The 15,254-nt window shown below is 37.6% G+C and overlaps 1 protein-coding gene across 4 annotated transcripts; it reads right to left on the bottom strand.

Moving 5' to 3' along the window:
• Positions 1-366: 366 nt before the first annotated feature.
• UTP15 (UTP15 small subunit processome component) lies at positions 367-15,237 on the bottom strand. 4 transcript variants are annotated; one of them, XM_045848196.1, is made up of 14 exons: positions 15,067-15,237; positions 14,874-14,966; positions 12,313-12,419; positions 11,016-11,108; positions 10,736-10,920; positions 9,461-9,639; positions 8,745-8,870; positions 6,682-6,817; positions 4,540-4,624; positions 3,529-3,678; positions 2,487-2,588; positions 1,917-2,050; positions 1,455-1,513; positions 367-959 (listed from the first exon to the last, which is right to left on the bottom strand). In XM_045848196.1, exons 3-14 carry the CDS (start codon positions 12,400-12,402, stop codon positions 742-744), a joined length of 1,557 nt encoding a protein of 518 aa, XP_045704152.1. In that variant the 5' UTR covers positions 12,403-12,419; positions 14,874-14,966; positions 15,067-15,237; the 3' UTR covers positions 367-741. The 4 variants fall into 4 exon arrangements, with proteins under 4 accessions (XP_045704152.1, XP_045704150.1, XP_045704149.1 ...); XM_045848194.1 differs by having other exon boundaries at positions 12,313-12,485; positions 15,067-15,194; XM_045848193.1 differs by lacking the exon at positions 15,067-15,237 and having other exon boundaries at positions 14,874-15,054.
• Between the last annotated feature and the right edge of the window lie 17 nt (positions 15,238-15,254).

Below are 15,254 nucleotides of genomic sequence, written 5' to 3' on the forward strand. Positions count from 1 at the left end.
AAAAAACTGTTGTCCAATAAGGTCTATTTGTAGACCTTCTGATAAGGGCAGTCAAGATGAAAGAAATAACAAATAAAAAGAAAACCTGGGTGACTTAAAAACCTGAGTTTTTAAGTATCGAATCTGCCTCATCTCTCTCTCTGAATCCGTGTCTAACTGGCATCAGTTATTCAGAGCCGGCTGGTGATCTGCCACACGTGAAACAGCGACAGCCCCGTCACCAGCTGAAGTAGAACGTGGGACCTAGGATAATGGAGCAGCGAGCTCGGCTGGTGCCTGGAAATCCCGAGGGCACTGATTAAAGACTCTGTGTTGCCAGTTTTGTTGTTTTCCACCCCCCACCCCCCCCACCCCCAGAATAGGACTGAAAAATAAAGGCCTGTTCCCTTGGCCGGATTCCCAGTTGAATCCCTCTCTCCAGTCCCGAATGCCCAGCCCAGCGCTGACAGAGAACTTAGCCGTATTAAAACTGATACCAATTTGTCGAAGGTGGACACACACTAAGACCAAGAAAATTGAGATTGTCTAGCCAAAAATGCCATGAAGTAATTCAAACTATGACGTGGGAAACCATATCGTAAAACAGGTACGTATTTTCCAATCATAGTTATTCCAGTCTCTTTCTAAGATTGCTTCTATAAGTAGTTTTTTAAAAATGTATCAAGAGATTCTCTTTCCCTCAGTTAATGGAATCAAATCTGTCTCAAGTTAGCAGATCTTATGCGTCTCACGATGCAGGAACTATGACTCCACTTTCTTGTTCTCTAGAAGCTCATCAGGTGTATGCTGCAACACAGAAGTGCTTTCTTTCCTCGTCATGGTAGCAAAAAGCATATCCATCATCCCCAAGGTTTCCAGCAGTTCTTTTTGGTAATCGATCTCTTTTTCTACAAGTCCTTGAAGTAACAAAAACTTTTTATCAACTACAGGTGACTGACCAATCACAGGCAGATATATATCTAGAAACAGAGAGAGAAAACACATTAACTACAAATATCTTTGTAAATAATAAATGAGCAGCAATATTTAGACAAAACATAAAACTATTAAATATAAAGACACTGAAAAATCTGTACTTATTTTACAACTTATGCTTTACAGAAAGTAAATAATTCAATAAGTATGTTTCAAAAAGAAATAACTACAAAAAGTATAGCATGGAAGCTCTGACTTATTTTCATTTTCCCATTAGAAAATTGTCATGGTCACCGTAAATGCTCATGAAAAAAATTTTTTAAATTATAATAATCCTAGTCAGTACAATTCAAAGTCAAACCACTATAGATATTTTACTTCAATTTAAAATGTACTGGCAACTTGTTTTGTCCATAAAAATCTTCAGTAATTGATAAAAACAAGATATTTTGATTTATTTGAGTTCCAAATTTAATTTCATATTTTGATCTTACTTTTGCAAGTATGCTACGATTTTTTGAGTTTTAACAACTACTTACCAATAATTATTTCAGCAGCATTGATCAAAACAGAAGCAAATCTTGGCTGGGAGAGATTCCTACAAAGCAAAACCTGTTTATTGAAACTTGCCAGCTTTTTAAAAAAAATCATAAAATAGATTTACTGAGTTGTTCTGTTAGTTCTCTACAAAGATCAAATTAAAAATGCATGTCTTGCCCTGGCTGGTGTGACTCAGTGGACTGAGTGCCAGCCTACGAACCAAGAGATCACTGGTTTGATTCCCAGTCAGGGCACATGCCTGGGTTGCAGGCCAGGTTCCCAGTTGGGGGTGCAGGAGAGGCAACCAGTCAATGTTTCTCTCCCTCTCGTTCTCCCTCCCTCCCCTCTCTCAAATGAAAACGAATACATAAAATCTTTAAAAAAATAAAAGTGAATGTCTCATTTGGAGATAAAGGATTTTAGATGCAAAAATACGTGTGTTTCATAGACATAAAACATACCTTATCAAAAAATTAAGAACACGACTGATTTCTTTTTCGTCCCGACCCGCAAGGGCATTGGCCAGGACTCCTCTTCGATTTAGCTCCTTTATGATGGAAACTGTAATCTCGGGCGTCTTTACTGTACAGCTGGGCTAGAAAATTTTCAGAGTCAACATGAGCAGACAAGATAGCACAAGAAAAACTGCAGACTTGGGATTTATTAATAACTGCTATATTTAAATGTTTTTATTTTCAGTTTGGAGTCATGGTAGCATACAAGGTTAGTAGTAAAATGATTGTTTTAAAAATATGCTCCCTGTAGGTTCACCAATTGTAATAATTAATCAATTGTTTAATGGGGAGGCTATAATGAACCCTGTAGGTTCATCAACTGTAATAACTGATCAGCTGTTAATGGGGAAGGGTATGCATGTTGAGGGGCCAGGGATATAGGGGATAGCTCTGTACCTCCCCTCAATTTGGCTGTGAAGCTAAAACTGCTCTAAAAAATAAAGTCTTAATAAAAAAATATACCACACACACACACACACACACACACACACACACACACTCTATCACTCCTCTCACCTCAAGAACTCTGTCAAGGGCTTTGGAGACCCGGAAATTTTTCAGATCCCTGTCATACAATTCTAAGTGTTTTTTTGATGGCCTGTTGATCAAAATGTCATCCTGCAATGAAAAGTAAGTTTACAGAGGAACATCAACACCTGTGCAGAATTCCACTCAGACTGAACTTCCTCACCCTGACCAAGCAGCTCAGTTGGTCAGAATGCTGTCCCATACCCCAAGATTATGGTTTCAGTCGCTGGTCAGGTCACATACAAGAACCAACTGGTGAATAAGGGGAACAGCAAATTGATGGCTTTCTCTGTCTCTGTAAATCAATTTAAAATTTTTTTAAGTAAATAAAAAATAAACCTTTTCATAGTGGTATTTTTTATACCAAGTGCCCCTACACTATTCATGAATAATGGTCATAGGCCTATAATATAGGTAAAATGAAAATGGAATAAATTGTCACATCAATGTGTTCTTCCTCTCCTGTTATTTAACTTGCAACATACGTAATACCTCAATTCTGGGAAAACATACTGATTTCAAATCTCTTCACACGGCAGGCAGCATGATTTAGCAGAAAGAGAAAACAAGACTCAGAGAAACTGCAATCTAGCCAACAATTCTAGTTACCAATGAAACTCTGTATACATCACAGTAATGAAACTCTGGATACATCACAACTCCTTTACGTGTCTCTCCATCTTCTCAGACGTCAAATGGGGATATGATTGACTTTACTGCTCTTCAGGGTTGTTTAGAAGAAACCGGTGTGTGAAAGACACTGCTCTGAATACAGTAAACTGCTGTAACACTGTTATGGCTGCGGGTGTTAAATGAAGTAGTGCTTATTCTCCATTCCTTATTAGTAATGTCCCCAACCTAGCAACCTGGAAATAAATCTGATGTAGGAAAAACAAAATAAAGTTCAATACCATATATATACTTTCCAGTAGTGTGCAGGGGAAAAGTTGGCTACTCTAACAAATGTCACCAAAACAAAAAAGAAATAGAGAAAGAGAGAGAGAGAGAAGAAGAAGAAATATATAAATACCCTTTGCTTCATGTAATTTTTTCCTTTAATAAAAGTTCGGTATGCAGGCCTTCTTCTTCTGGGGAGAGAATCCTTCTTGGGCTCAGATTTCCGATGTTTAACACTCAGTATCCCATTGGTCATTCCCACAACTATCGTTTCGTCTTCATGCTAATAGCAATTAGAAAAACGAGTTAGTCTATTCCTAACTCATCCTGCCTTTTCTTCAAAATACCATTTATAATGTGCTTGCTGCTTACCAACACTTTCACCAAGAGCTCCATTCAGATATAGACCCTCTGCATAACAGTGATGTATGCAAAAAGTTAGAGCCAAATCATTTTCTCCTCCGGCACACTATTATATTGATGGAATGTATACCTCCTATAAATTATCACTGGCAGTTTGTATTATATTACATAGTTAATGACATCTTGGAATATCCTAAAATATTTTTTTTCTGCATCCTTTTACTAGAAAGAAGGATTATGCAGTGACATCATTTTCTACAGTCCTGCCAAGAAAATACTTGGTTTTCCACTCCCAGTTTAGATTTCTATCGAATGTATTCAAATAACCTCTTCCTCAATGGCTCAGGAAACTTGGCAGTGGACATTCCGGAAAGAGCAGTCAACAAAAAGGAGATATTTCATTTTGTTGTCCCCTTTCCTCCTGTTTTTTTGTTTTGTTTTTTTTCTCAGAAAGTCAATTTTACTTTGTAAAGTCCTTAACCCTTGAGTTAAATGTTTTGAAGAGAAATGTATCAATTTCCCAGGTCCTGCCCTTAGTGTTAACAATGCCTACAGCACTGTACTTGTTTGAAGCTATGTAGTAAGTGGGCCCTAAATCTGAATGTATGCTAAGTTACTAGGACAAGTCATACATTCTAGTAATTGTCTTAATTCAATTTTCTAATGCGGCAAGAAGAAAATAAGACTTATTCAAATACAGAGATAAACCCTATCATTCCATTTTAGCTTCATCTAACAGGCAAGGTTAGTGAAAGCTTTAAAAGGAACTATAAGTACTTACTGCAAGTGCAAGACTCAAAATTGAAGCTGCATAATCAAAACTGTGGACTACTTTGTAGGAAGTTGTGCTATATACTTTCACCTTCCTAATAAAAAAGAAAGCTGTGTCACAAAGCATCTTGGAAATGGGTATAAAATGCAACTTTTCTATTTTTTGAAAAATTCAATATATGAATATTAAAATTTACACAATAAAGATAAGCAATGATTAGTAATACTAATTACAAACTAATTTGCCACTGAATCTTTTATTTTTTAAAAGATTTTATTTATTTATTTTTAGAGAGAGGGGAAGGGAAGGAGAAAGAGGGAGAGAAACATCAATGTGTGGTTGCCTCTCGAGCGCCTCCCCCCCCCCACCACCACTGGGGACCTGGCCTGCAACCCAGGCATGTGCCCTGGACTGGGAATCGAAAACCAGTGACCCTTTGGTTTGCAGACCAGCGCTCAATTCACTGAGCTACACCAGCCAGGGCTGAATCTCTCTTTTTAAAATCACCTGTTTATTAGGACTATCCACAATGTTTGAATAGACTCTGAGTTACCACCAGAAGGACAGACCATGAACCACTGCTGCCTGAAGATAAAACTTGAGAGTAAAAAAGTGCCAATGAAAGCACACTGGAAGTCAAAAGAGCAGGCTTCCTCAGCTTCAGCATTATTGACACTTAGAGCAAGACGATTCTTTGTTGTGGGGGCTGCTCTGTGCACTGTAGGATGTTTAGCAGCAACCTTGGCCTCTACTCACTATATGTCAGCAGCACTCCACCCCCAAGTTGTGACAACAACAAAAATGTCTCCAGATACTGCCAAACAGCCCCTGGGGGACAAAAATCACTCTAGGTTCAGAATTGCAGGTAGAGCCAAATAAGTTGGCTCTACATCTAAAAATTAAGTCCCAAATTGCCTAGTAACACCATTAGAGAATCTGCTATATATTTACATAATAAATTCCTCTGTGTTAGAAAAGTTTTCTAACTTTAAAGTATGTACACTTTTTAATAAACAGACTGAAAAAAACAAGTCTTTAGTAACAGGGGAAAAACATAATGGAACTAAAACGACCAACAACAGATTGAGTGTAGGTGAATTCTACGGCTGTGCCAGAGTCCTAGCTACATGTGGCCGCTGAGCACCTGCAATGCGGTTAGTGAAAATTAAGAACTCAATTTTTTTTACCTAATTTTAATTAACTTTGATTTAAATTTTAGGGCTGAGGCAGTATAAAAACAGTTTTCTGTTAAACACAGGTGCACTTCACTCCCACCACTGTACAATGTTACTGTCATCATAGGGCATGTGTTACACACTCAGACTGCTTCTAGTCTCTCAATCTGCATAGTGATTATATACTGAAATATTTTAAATACATTGGATTAAATCAATTTTACCAAGTGAAATTAATTTTACATATTTTTTAACCTTTTTAATGTGGCTACTAAAACATTTTAAATGAGCCCTGGCTGGCGTAGCTCAGTGGATTGAGCTCAGGCTTCGAACCAAAGTGTCGCAGGTTCTATTCCCAGTCAGGGTACATGCCTGGGTTGTAGGCCATGACCCCCAGCAACCGCACATTGATGTTTCTCTCTTTCTCCCTCCCTTCCCTCTCTAAAAATAAATAAATAAAATCTTAAAAAAAAAAACATTTTAAATGAAATGTAGCTTGCATTATATTTCTACTGGAGAGCATTATTCTAGAACATTAACTCTGGAGTACTAATACTTACTAAAATAGATGATTGGACCATATTAACATATAGAAATTTTTATATGAAGTTTTAAATTTTAAAGAATATAAGCTAGAATATATACATATACTCATAACTATTTGAAAATATACAAATATACAATAATGATTTTAAGAGAAACTCTAGAGTATAGATTATTTTAAAAGATCGATGTTTGGCTCAATAAAAATCCTTAAGTATATAAGTTAAAGCAATAAACTATACCAAAGAAGACAATAAGTTTGTTATATGTAAATAAAAACTTAAACCTATTTTCAACTCAACAGATTTTCTTTCATGGAAATTATTTGGCAGAATATTTATTTTACCACAAATACTGCAGAAATAACTCATTCCCTTAGGCAGTAACTACTTGTGTACTACAAACAATGAAGAAGGAACATTAGAATGCTAACCTATCCAGCGAACCAGAGAGTAACCTCTGTCCAGAGCTGCTCAGGCACAAACATGTCACGGTTTTATGATGATTCTTCAAAGACACTAGCAACTGTCCCCCTTTTAGCATGTCCCAGACTTTAACATAACGACCTCCTATAAAAAGAAATAGTCGTTAGTTTGATATTCCACCTACAGGTTAAAAATCTTAAAGATCTGAAAAGCTCTCTTCACTGGACAGTCCGCTGCACAGAGGAGGTTAAACAAGGGATTCCAGAGCCAGACTGCCTGGTTTCAAAGCTGAGTCCACCATTTATTCACTGGGTATGAAAATGATAACAGTTCCACCTCACAGAACTGTTAGGACAACTAAATAATTCCAAATTTGTCAGGTACATAGAACTATCTGGTAAAATAAAAAGTAAAATGAAAAAAGATTTTAAGAAAATTATAGTAAGATGGGACAACTGTAACTGAACAAAAATAAGAAAAGAAAATTATAATAAAATCATTCAAAAGAAATGGTAAAACCGTGGAAGTAACGTAGATTTTATTTCCTAAAAATTTTGTGAATCCCAATTAAACCATAAAACTTCCCTATTACTTCTTACCCTAAGAGTCAGAGGACCCTAAAAGGCAATTTAATCCAATGATTTAAAAGAATTTTTTAATATACCATCTTTTCTTTCCATGAAACATTAAGCAAAAGTCTAATAGGTAAAACAAAAAAAGGGGCTGTGGCGGGGGGAGCACATTTCTTACCTACCCTGACGGGCAACAAGAGCCTGGGCCCTGTTCACGGTCCCTGCCTCCTCACATGCGGCAGCTCATGAGAGAGACTACAGTTTGAAACCATAGATCTAGCCCAAACTCTCATCTCCAAGATCTACAGAAGTTAAGGGTCATATAACTCGAGACACAGTGGAGATTAGCATACAGGTACCTAATGTCCCTGTTCATCTTGAACTTTTCATTTCTCAAAATAATAGCAAGACAAATAGATGTCTGACAATGTTATCAACTTATTTTGAAATCAAATAGGTCCTGGAAAGAGAGTATAAAACAAGATAATTTCATAGCCCTGGCTGGCGTAGCTCAGTGGACTGAGCGCGGGCTGCGAATCAAAATGTCGCAGGTTCGATTCCCAGCCAGGGTACATGCCTGGGTTGCAGGCCATAACCCCCAGCAACCGCACGTTAATGTTTCTCTCTCTCTCTCTCTATCTCCATCCCTTCCCTCTCTAAAAATAAATAAACAAAATATTTTTAAAAACAAGATAATTTCAGAATTAAGAAAAAAAAGGCTACACACAGCCATGGGTATGCTATAAAGTATACATACCACCTATGTATTCTTCTAAGGTCAACACATTAATTTTGACTTGACAAATGAACAGCTAATTTACTTCTTCCATTATAATTCTGAAAATACACTATGACCAACATAACAAAAAAATATCTCAGCTCCAAATAGATGAAAAATGTACCAAGGCCTCTTTTGACCTCACATCATCTCCTCCTCCACCACTATCAGCTATCTGCTGGGTAAGGCCATTTTAACCAAGAATCACAGGAAAAGAGACAAGCCAGATTCTAGATCCTAAAAACACTGTTGTCAAAAGCTGCCACAGATCTCTCAGTTAAAAATAACAGCAGTTGTACAACCTGTTTGGGTTAATTTAAGGACATAAGCAGGCTCTCAAATTCTGGGATTTCAGATCTTCCACTTTGTCTTAAACAAATTAGTTAAAACTTTTATTTATTTCCTTAGTTGCAAAATAGGGAGAAAACTAACTACCTGTAGGCTCATCTAGGGCATCAGAGACAATATACATGTAGAAGAGCATCAGAGGCAATATACATGTGTAATAGCATCAGAGACAATATACATGTGTGATAGCAGTGGCTGGTTGACATTCAGTACTCAGTAAATGGTAACTGCTTACCTGTCCCACTTATCAACTGTTTGCTCAAAAACCTAGATAGACCAGTCAAATGCCCACTGATAAATTATAAAAAGTGACTGATAAAGTATCTGATTCAAGACCAATAATATTGGTGAAAGAAATTGTTAAAAAACGTACCTGCTGATACCAGAAGACCTCCAGAAGGAAAAAGCAGGACACTCTCCACTGGCTGCCCGTGCTCAACAGAGAACACACTCTGGTTTGTTCGTGTATCAAACATCTTCACAGTATGATCATAGGACCCTAAAATGTCGATTTTTGCATTATGTGAATTTCACTACTCAAAAACAGAAGCCATATGTGTGTGTGCCTGTATGTGTATTCAAACATAAATTTTAAAAGAAAAGCTTAGATGAAATTTTTAAAAGACATATGTAAATTCATAAAGATAGAGTAGTTTGGAACTTTTTGGTACCACTGTCTCTTCCTGAAGAAGCACAATACTATCTTACACAGACACGTAAACTAGTCCTGTCTCAGGCTTCCGTCACCCCTGTATCATCCGGGAATCCTGCTCAGGCACCCGCCAAGACTGAACTGCATGGTCTTTGTTTCTTGGTTGCTGGGGGCTCAGAAGTCAGAGTACTAAACCCATCACAGTTCTGACTATCTTATATAAGTTTTCAAGGCCGCCTGATGTTTCCACATATATTTAGAGGACAATATGAACAATCACCAAAAGAAAAAAAAAGACAATAAAACAAATGGATACCCAGAAACATATTTCTTTATAAAAATATTTGAAACTCCTCTATCTCAAAAGAGTCCCAAAGCATTATCAAAGTCCAGCACAATACATTTATCAACTTCAGGGGGAAAGAAAGTTTACCGACCTGTTACAAAGAGATCTGGATTCAGTTTGCTAGCACATCCACACCTCACATAGTCAGAATGTTCTCTGAACGTCAGAATTTCTTTGGAGTTTGGAATATCCCATAATTTAACTGTATAATCATCAGCCCCAGAAACCACATGGTATTTGTCAGCTGTAAAATCCACTGTGTGAACTGCTCTAAAGATCAAGGATCCGTATATTAAAAAACGGGAAAATTATATTACTGGCACCTTTTATCATAAACACTCCTTTTCCCCAAATGACCAAAAGGGGGGGAAAAGCAGTTCAGTTTCAAAGAGCAACTGTAGGGTGAAATCATGAGAGAAAAAGAAAATCCTTAAAACAGATCTTTGTCCTCAAGCTAATTTAAAATTTTAAATACCTATGCATTATGAACTTAGTAAGAATAATAAATAGCCTTAAAATTTTCTAGTATGTTAAGAATTCTACTTAGCTGCTCAATGAAAGTAAATATTCTAGATGTTGTTACAAAGGTACTCTAATTTAAAAAAATTTCAAAATGGGTAGTTCTTTAAAAAATTCTAAGAAGGTGTGCCACTAAGTAGGATTATATTAAGTGAATTTGTTATATTTTAAATGTTTCACTGATGGGGTAAGACCAACGTGTACAACATAAAAAAACACTTGAGATTTTCCATCGATAGCAACTTACAATGACATTGGTAATCATGAATCAAAGAAATCGCAGGGGCAAAATACTAAATCCAAGAAGAATGCACCTGCTGACTTGACTTCATATGAGAATTTCTAATGCAGCCCACGTTTATAAAGTTCTCATTAATAGTTGTGAGGCTGCCTTTAGATCAGTGCTTTACAGTCTCCACTGGGCACGGAACTCACTGGGGAAGTTATCAAACACTACAGGGTGTCTTCCTAAATACCCATCTCCTCAAATGTCACAGGCAATTCTAGGGAGTTCATGAGCGCCATCAAACTAGACCTTAGGGCTGAGCCAGGATACAGATTCTGTCCTAAAACAACCAGGAACAAATTACATAAGGTATTATCATCTTCTCTATGTTTTTATTCAAAGCCCAGCAAACAAACAGAGCTTAGAAAACAAAACAAAAAAGGGCACATAAAAGGCAACTATCTATAACTGTATGGTAAAAAAAATTAATTAGACTTACTGTGATCATTTTACAATATATACATATATCAAATCACTATGTTGTACACTTGAAGCTATTGTAATATAACGTATGTTAATTATACCTCAATTAAAAAACAAGTTTTTAAAACTGCCTCTTACTTAGTATGGCCTTCAAACTGCCTGAGGGGAGCCCTCCCAGTTATATCAAAAAGCTGAACTCCACCATCTTCACTGCCAGCCACAAGCAGTCTGCCATCCTGTCGAAAAGTAGCACAGTACGCTGTGTCTTTAAATCGGGAAAAGGTTTTTATAGGTTCTTGGGAGTATCGGCCATAAATGTGAATCTAAAAGATAAAAAACAGAGAAATCACCAGATGGCTCACAATCGGTAGTAAATATAAACTATACAAAAGAAAAATAAATTTAATGTTATATTTACCCTTGAAGAAGCTGTGACAGCATAATTGTATGGAGGCTGCGGAGAAAAGTCTACTTTTGACACTGCACCAAACTCCTTGATCTGAACAGGAGTCTTAATAAAAAAAACAACAGAGTATTAACAGAGTTACAACTAATAATTTCTATTCAAGTCCTATATAATTTCTTATTGACCATTTTTTTTGTTCTTAGTAACATTTACTAGGTTGTACTTAATACAGAAGTATGAAAAAAGCAAAAGGTCCAAATCCCATCACCCTATCCTGTCCCTGTCGCCATTAAAGTAAATATGTATAGGGTTGGAAAGCCACACTCCACTCTTTCTCTTCAGCTGGAGTTACCTGTGATTACTTCTGGGGGAAAACGTCATGCCTCCACCACATACACTGAACAGTGTATTTAACTGACACAAAGATCACACCATGCAGGCGGTTCTGCATCTTGCTTGTTTCTTAGTACCTCATCTTAGCTAACTTTTAATATAAGCAATAGATTTATCACCCATTATAAGGTACATCATAATTTGCTTTACCAGTCTATACTAATGGACACAGGCTTTTCCAAGATTTCTATTATAAATAACGCTTCAATGAACATCTTTATTCATACATCTTAGCAAATTTTGGGGAGTGTATTCATTGAATAAGTTCCAAACTGTGGAATTTACAAGGCTGAAAGGTATTTTTATCATGTTAGATAATTCCAAATTGCCCTCCAGAAAGTCTGTACCAGTTTCTCTCCATCAAGTAGTAATGATCAAAATTTTTCACTTGTGCCAATATAAAAGATAAAAAACAGTAACCAGATTATTGTTTTAATTTGCATTTCTTTCATTATGAATGAAGAATATATTCACATGTATTGGCCATTTAAATTTCTTTTTCCTGTGCTCTTACATATACTAAATTTCTATTTCCATTAACCACCCACTCCCAATCTTTTTCCATTTTCTATTTAGTTGTTTTAAAAAATCTATTGTAATTCTTCATAGTCTAGAAAAACTAATTTTGCATTACTTCCTCCTTAGATTAAGAAAGGCAAAAAAAAACCTTGCATATGAGATTAGAATTCTAAAATTTAATTTATTTATCATTGATTAATCATCTATTCTGTGCTGGGCATTTGTGTGGTTACACTGATTAAGCAGCATGGACTTTTTACATAAAATTCCGAGAAAGTATCGATACCAAATCTTCTGTCCAAACTATAAGTTGCTGATAGATTATGTTTAGTGATTAGTTCTCTACTAGAGTATCCAAAGTATAACGCATACTTGAGAAATTGGCGTAAACACTTACCTTATAGTTGTTCCAATACAGTGTATCTTGGGTGATTTTTTCACCAAGTATAGGATATGTCTGAATAGCTGCAGGCTTATAACCAGCCATAATTTCATATAATTGGGCTGTTATCCAAAAGTAAGTAGTTTGAAACTGGTGTTAGAAATGATTATAGAGACTCTGCCTTATGTCTGAAAAAGAAGTATTTTATATACCTATTATTCATAAACCTGTATAGTTATGATTTTTACTCTGCATCCTTTGAAAAGGCTCTGTAATAACTTAGTGACTAATAAACCATTTAATGATAACACAGAAGAAACAATCTAAAGGAAGCAGGAAGAGTACAGATAGGGATACCATACTGCAATTCTAAAATTAAATTCTAAATTAAAGTGAGAGAATAGGATAAAAATTAATTAAAACTTTTAACTGGCATGTAATTAAGTGAAAATGTCTTTACAGAACTATTCAATTGCAAAAGAGATTCAATTTTATCAGACGAATGATTCCAGTGGTACAACTCATCATCCATTCCAGAAAGCCTGAGAACAGTGCATCAGAAACACTAAAATATGTAAGTGCAATATATTTTAAAGGCTGTTTTGATGAAACATGGTGACCCATGGTTAAAAGGGGGGGAACTTTTCTGTTCATTCAAGTACTTACAATGTGTAGGACCCTGTTCTGGGCGCTGGGATACAATGATGACCGGAAAACACGGTCTGCACCCTCACACACTCCAGTGTTCTCCGTTTCAGCTGGTGACTGGACCAGCTAGGAATCTGGAATCAGCCTCGACTCGTCCTTCCTTCTCACTTCTAACATCTGAAAAGATCTGCTGGTTTTACCTCCCAAATCTGTCTGAACTTCATCATGTTTACTCCACCTAGTTCCACTGCCCTAATTCAAGTCTCTCATCTATGGAAACAATGCAACGTAAAGTCTCCCTAACTCCCTCAAACATCTTCCGAAAAGCCATCCGGGTTCTCAGACTACAGTGCAAATCTGGCTTTTGCTACAAAGCCCAACGATGCCCAGAAAAGAAGGTCCAAGCTGCTTAACATGGCATGGCAGGCCCTTTGTGCTCTGGTCCTTGCTTGCCTTTCCAGCTTTACCTCTTGTACTCTTTCACATGCCACGCTCTTTCTTCTCTCAATGGCATCGATCACTTGTCTGCCCTGCCAGGAATGACCTCTTCCTACCAACTTCCTATTTATCATTTAAAGTTCAAGTCAAGGATTACATCCCCCCAGAAAATTTTTCTGATCCCCTACACTGGGTCAGGGCCCTGTCTTCTATTATCCTACTTTACTGCATATTTCTGTCAATGCACGTAATCACACATGTGATTAAACTAAACATTTTTTTAGTAAACATTTCATGTTTGGAAGATTTTTTTTTAGGTGCTCAAAGACTGTGGAACAACGTAAAGGAAGCATCATGCTGGGTTCCACAAGAAAACAAAATTAAAATCGTTTTAAGTGGTGTCTATAAGATGAACATTGCTATAGAAAGGAGCTGACAAACTTTTTCTGTCAAGGGCCAGATGATAAATATTTTAGGATTTGAGGCCCACAGCCAAAATAGAGCATATTATGTAGTTACTTATAAAGTAGAAAGGAAATTTCCATTTCTTTTTACTAATAAAGCCCCCCAAATAGTTATGAGTTCAATTTTTTATTTATGAATGAAAATAGGATTCTTTGGAGGAGAAGGAGAATATTTCACTTGCTTCAGGCTCAAAGTTAGTGTTTTACATCATCAAATAGACGCAAATGTTCATCTGTAAAAATCATTCTTGGCCCACTGGCTACCCAAAAACAGGCATCAGACCAGATCTAGCCTGCAGGGCTTTGCCCCATCCTAGAGTATAGGCAAGGGAGCATATAACTTCATCGGGAAATAAACAGTTTAAAACTTTAGGAGGAGGAACTGAGGAGCAGTAGTAGGAGTCTGCCAGATTAAAGTGAGAACAGCGCTGGCAGGGGAGGGAACACAACACAAGGCATGGAGGCACCAAGTGTTGTGAAATTGAAAAGGAAGAACACGATCCAAGAGAGGTCAGAGCCTGAGAAACTGGGACTACATAAGTAATAGGAACTACACTATAATGCAGAATATCAGATCTATCCTGTAAGTATAGAGTACTGAGAAGCTCAGAAGAGATTTTCAATCCTAACTGGGCGGCTCCCAGGAAGATTCAAAGTGTGCATTTCAGCTGGACTTGGAAGTTTGATATTAAAACAGTTCGACCACTTAAGATGGGCGTAAAGGCGGGGGCGGAGGAGAAAGCATGTGAAACTGAAGGAACCTCATAAAAGCACAGACAGATTGAAACTTGCCCACTGCCTTGCAGGGATGAGGATTACTCCGGAGACGAATAACGGTGGACAGCGTGAGAGGATGAGATCGTAAGGGAGCAAAATCTGGGGCGAATCGAAATAGAGGGGATCCTCATGGGCTGGCTAAGTTTAGTCCTTCTGAGGAGACTGGGGAGCCCCAGAAGAGCATGCCAGATACCAAGGAAGGCCCGACGTGAGTCTAGGCTACCTCCATCGGGAGCCTCCTTCACTTACCTCCGATAGGCTCTGAGGTCTGCGCAGACACCTGGACTTCAATGAAAATTTCTTGGATTTCGTCACACCCCTCCAGGGACTGTCCAGAATCACCTGAAGAAAACCACATGGACCCTAAAGAGAGTCGCAGAGACACAAGGCAAATAGAAAAGCCAGACCTGGCGCCCGATGATGATGTAACAGCCACACTCACAGTCAGGAGCTGCAGGGGCGGGGAAGGTGGGTGCGGCCACGGAGAGGAGGAGGCGTGACCCAAGGGCGAGGCCTGGGGTTTGCTGCAGTTCCTCTGGGAGGTCTCCTGAAATGACCCTGTGTAAAGTACTCGGGCTTGGAGCACTGCGCTGCGCAGCACAGCGCAGCCGCACCGAAGGACCCGGAAAT

Source organism: Phyllostomus hastatus, unplaced genomic scaffold (genome assembly GCF_019186645.2).
Source record: "Phyllostomus hastatus isolate PE091 unplaced genomic scaffold, TTU_PhHast_1.1 phas_contig_58, whole genome shotgun sequence".
Lineage (NCBI taxonomy): Eukaryota > Metazoa > Chordata > Mammalia > Chiroptera > Phyllostomidae > Phyllostomus > Phyllostomus hastatus.

Bases quoted from the DNA above. Each gene is read 5' to 3' on its own strand.
- UTP15 (XM_045848193.1), bottom strand. From the start codon at position 14,982: ATGTGGTTTTCTTCAGGTGATTCTGGACAGTCCCTGGAGGGGTGTGAC. The intron at 10,921-11,015 runs GTAAATATAACA...TTTATCTTTTAG, and splicing joins CTGTCACAGCTTCTTCAAGG to ATTCACATTTATGGCCGATA. The intron at 960-1,454 runs GTAAGTAGTTGT...CTCTGTTTCTAG, and splicing joins TGCTGCTGAAATAATTATTG to ATATATATCTGCCTGTGATT.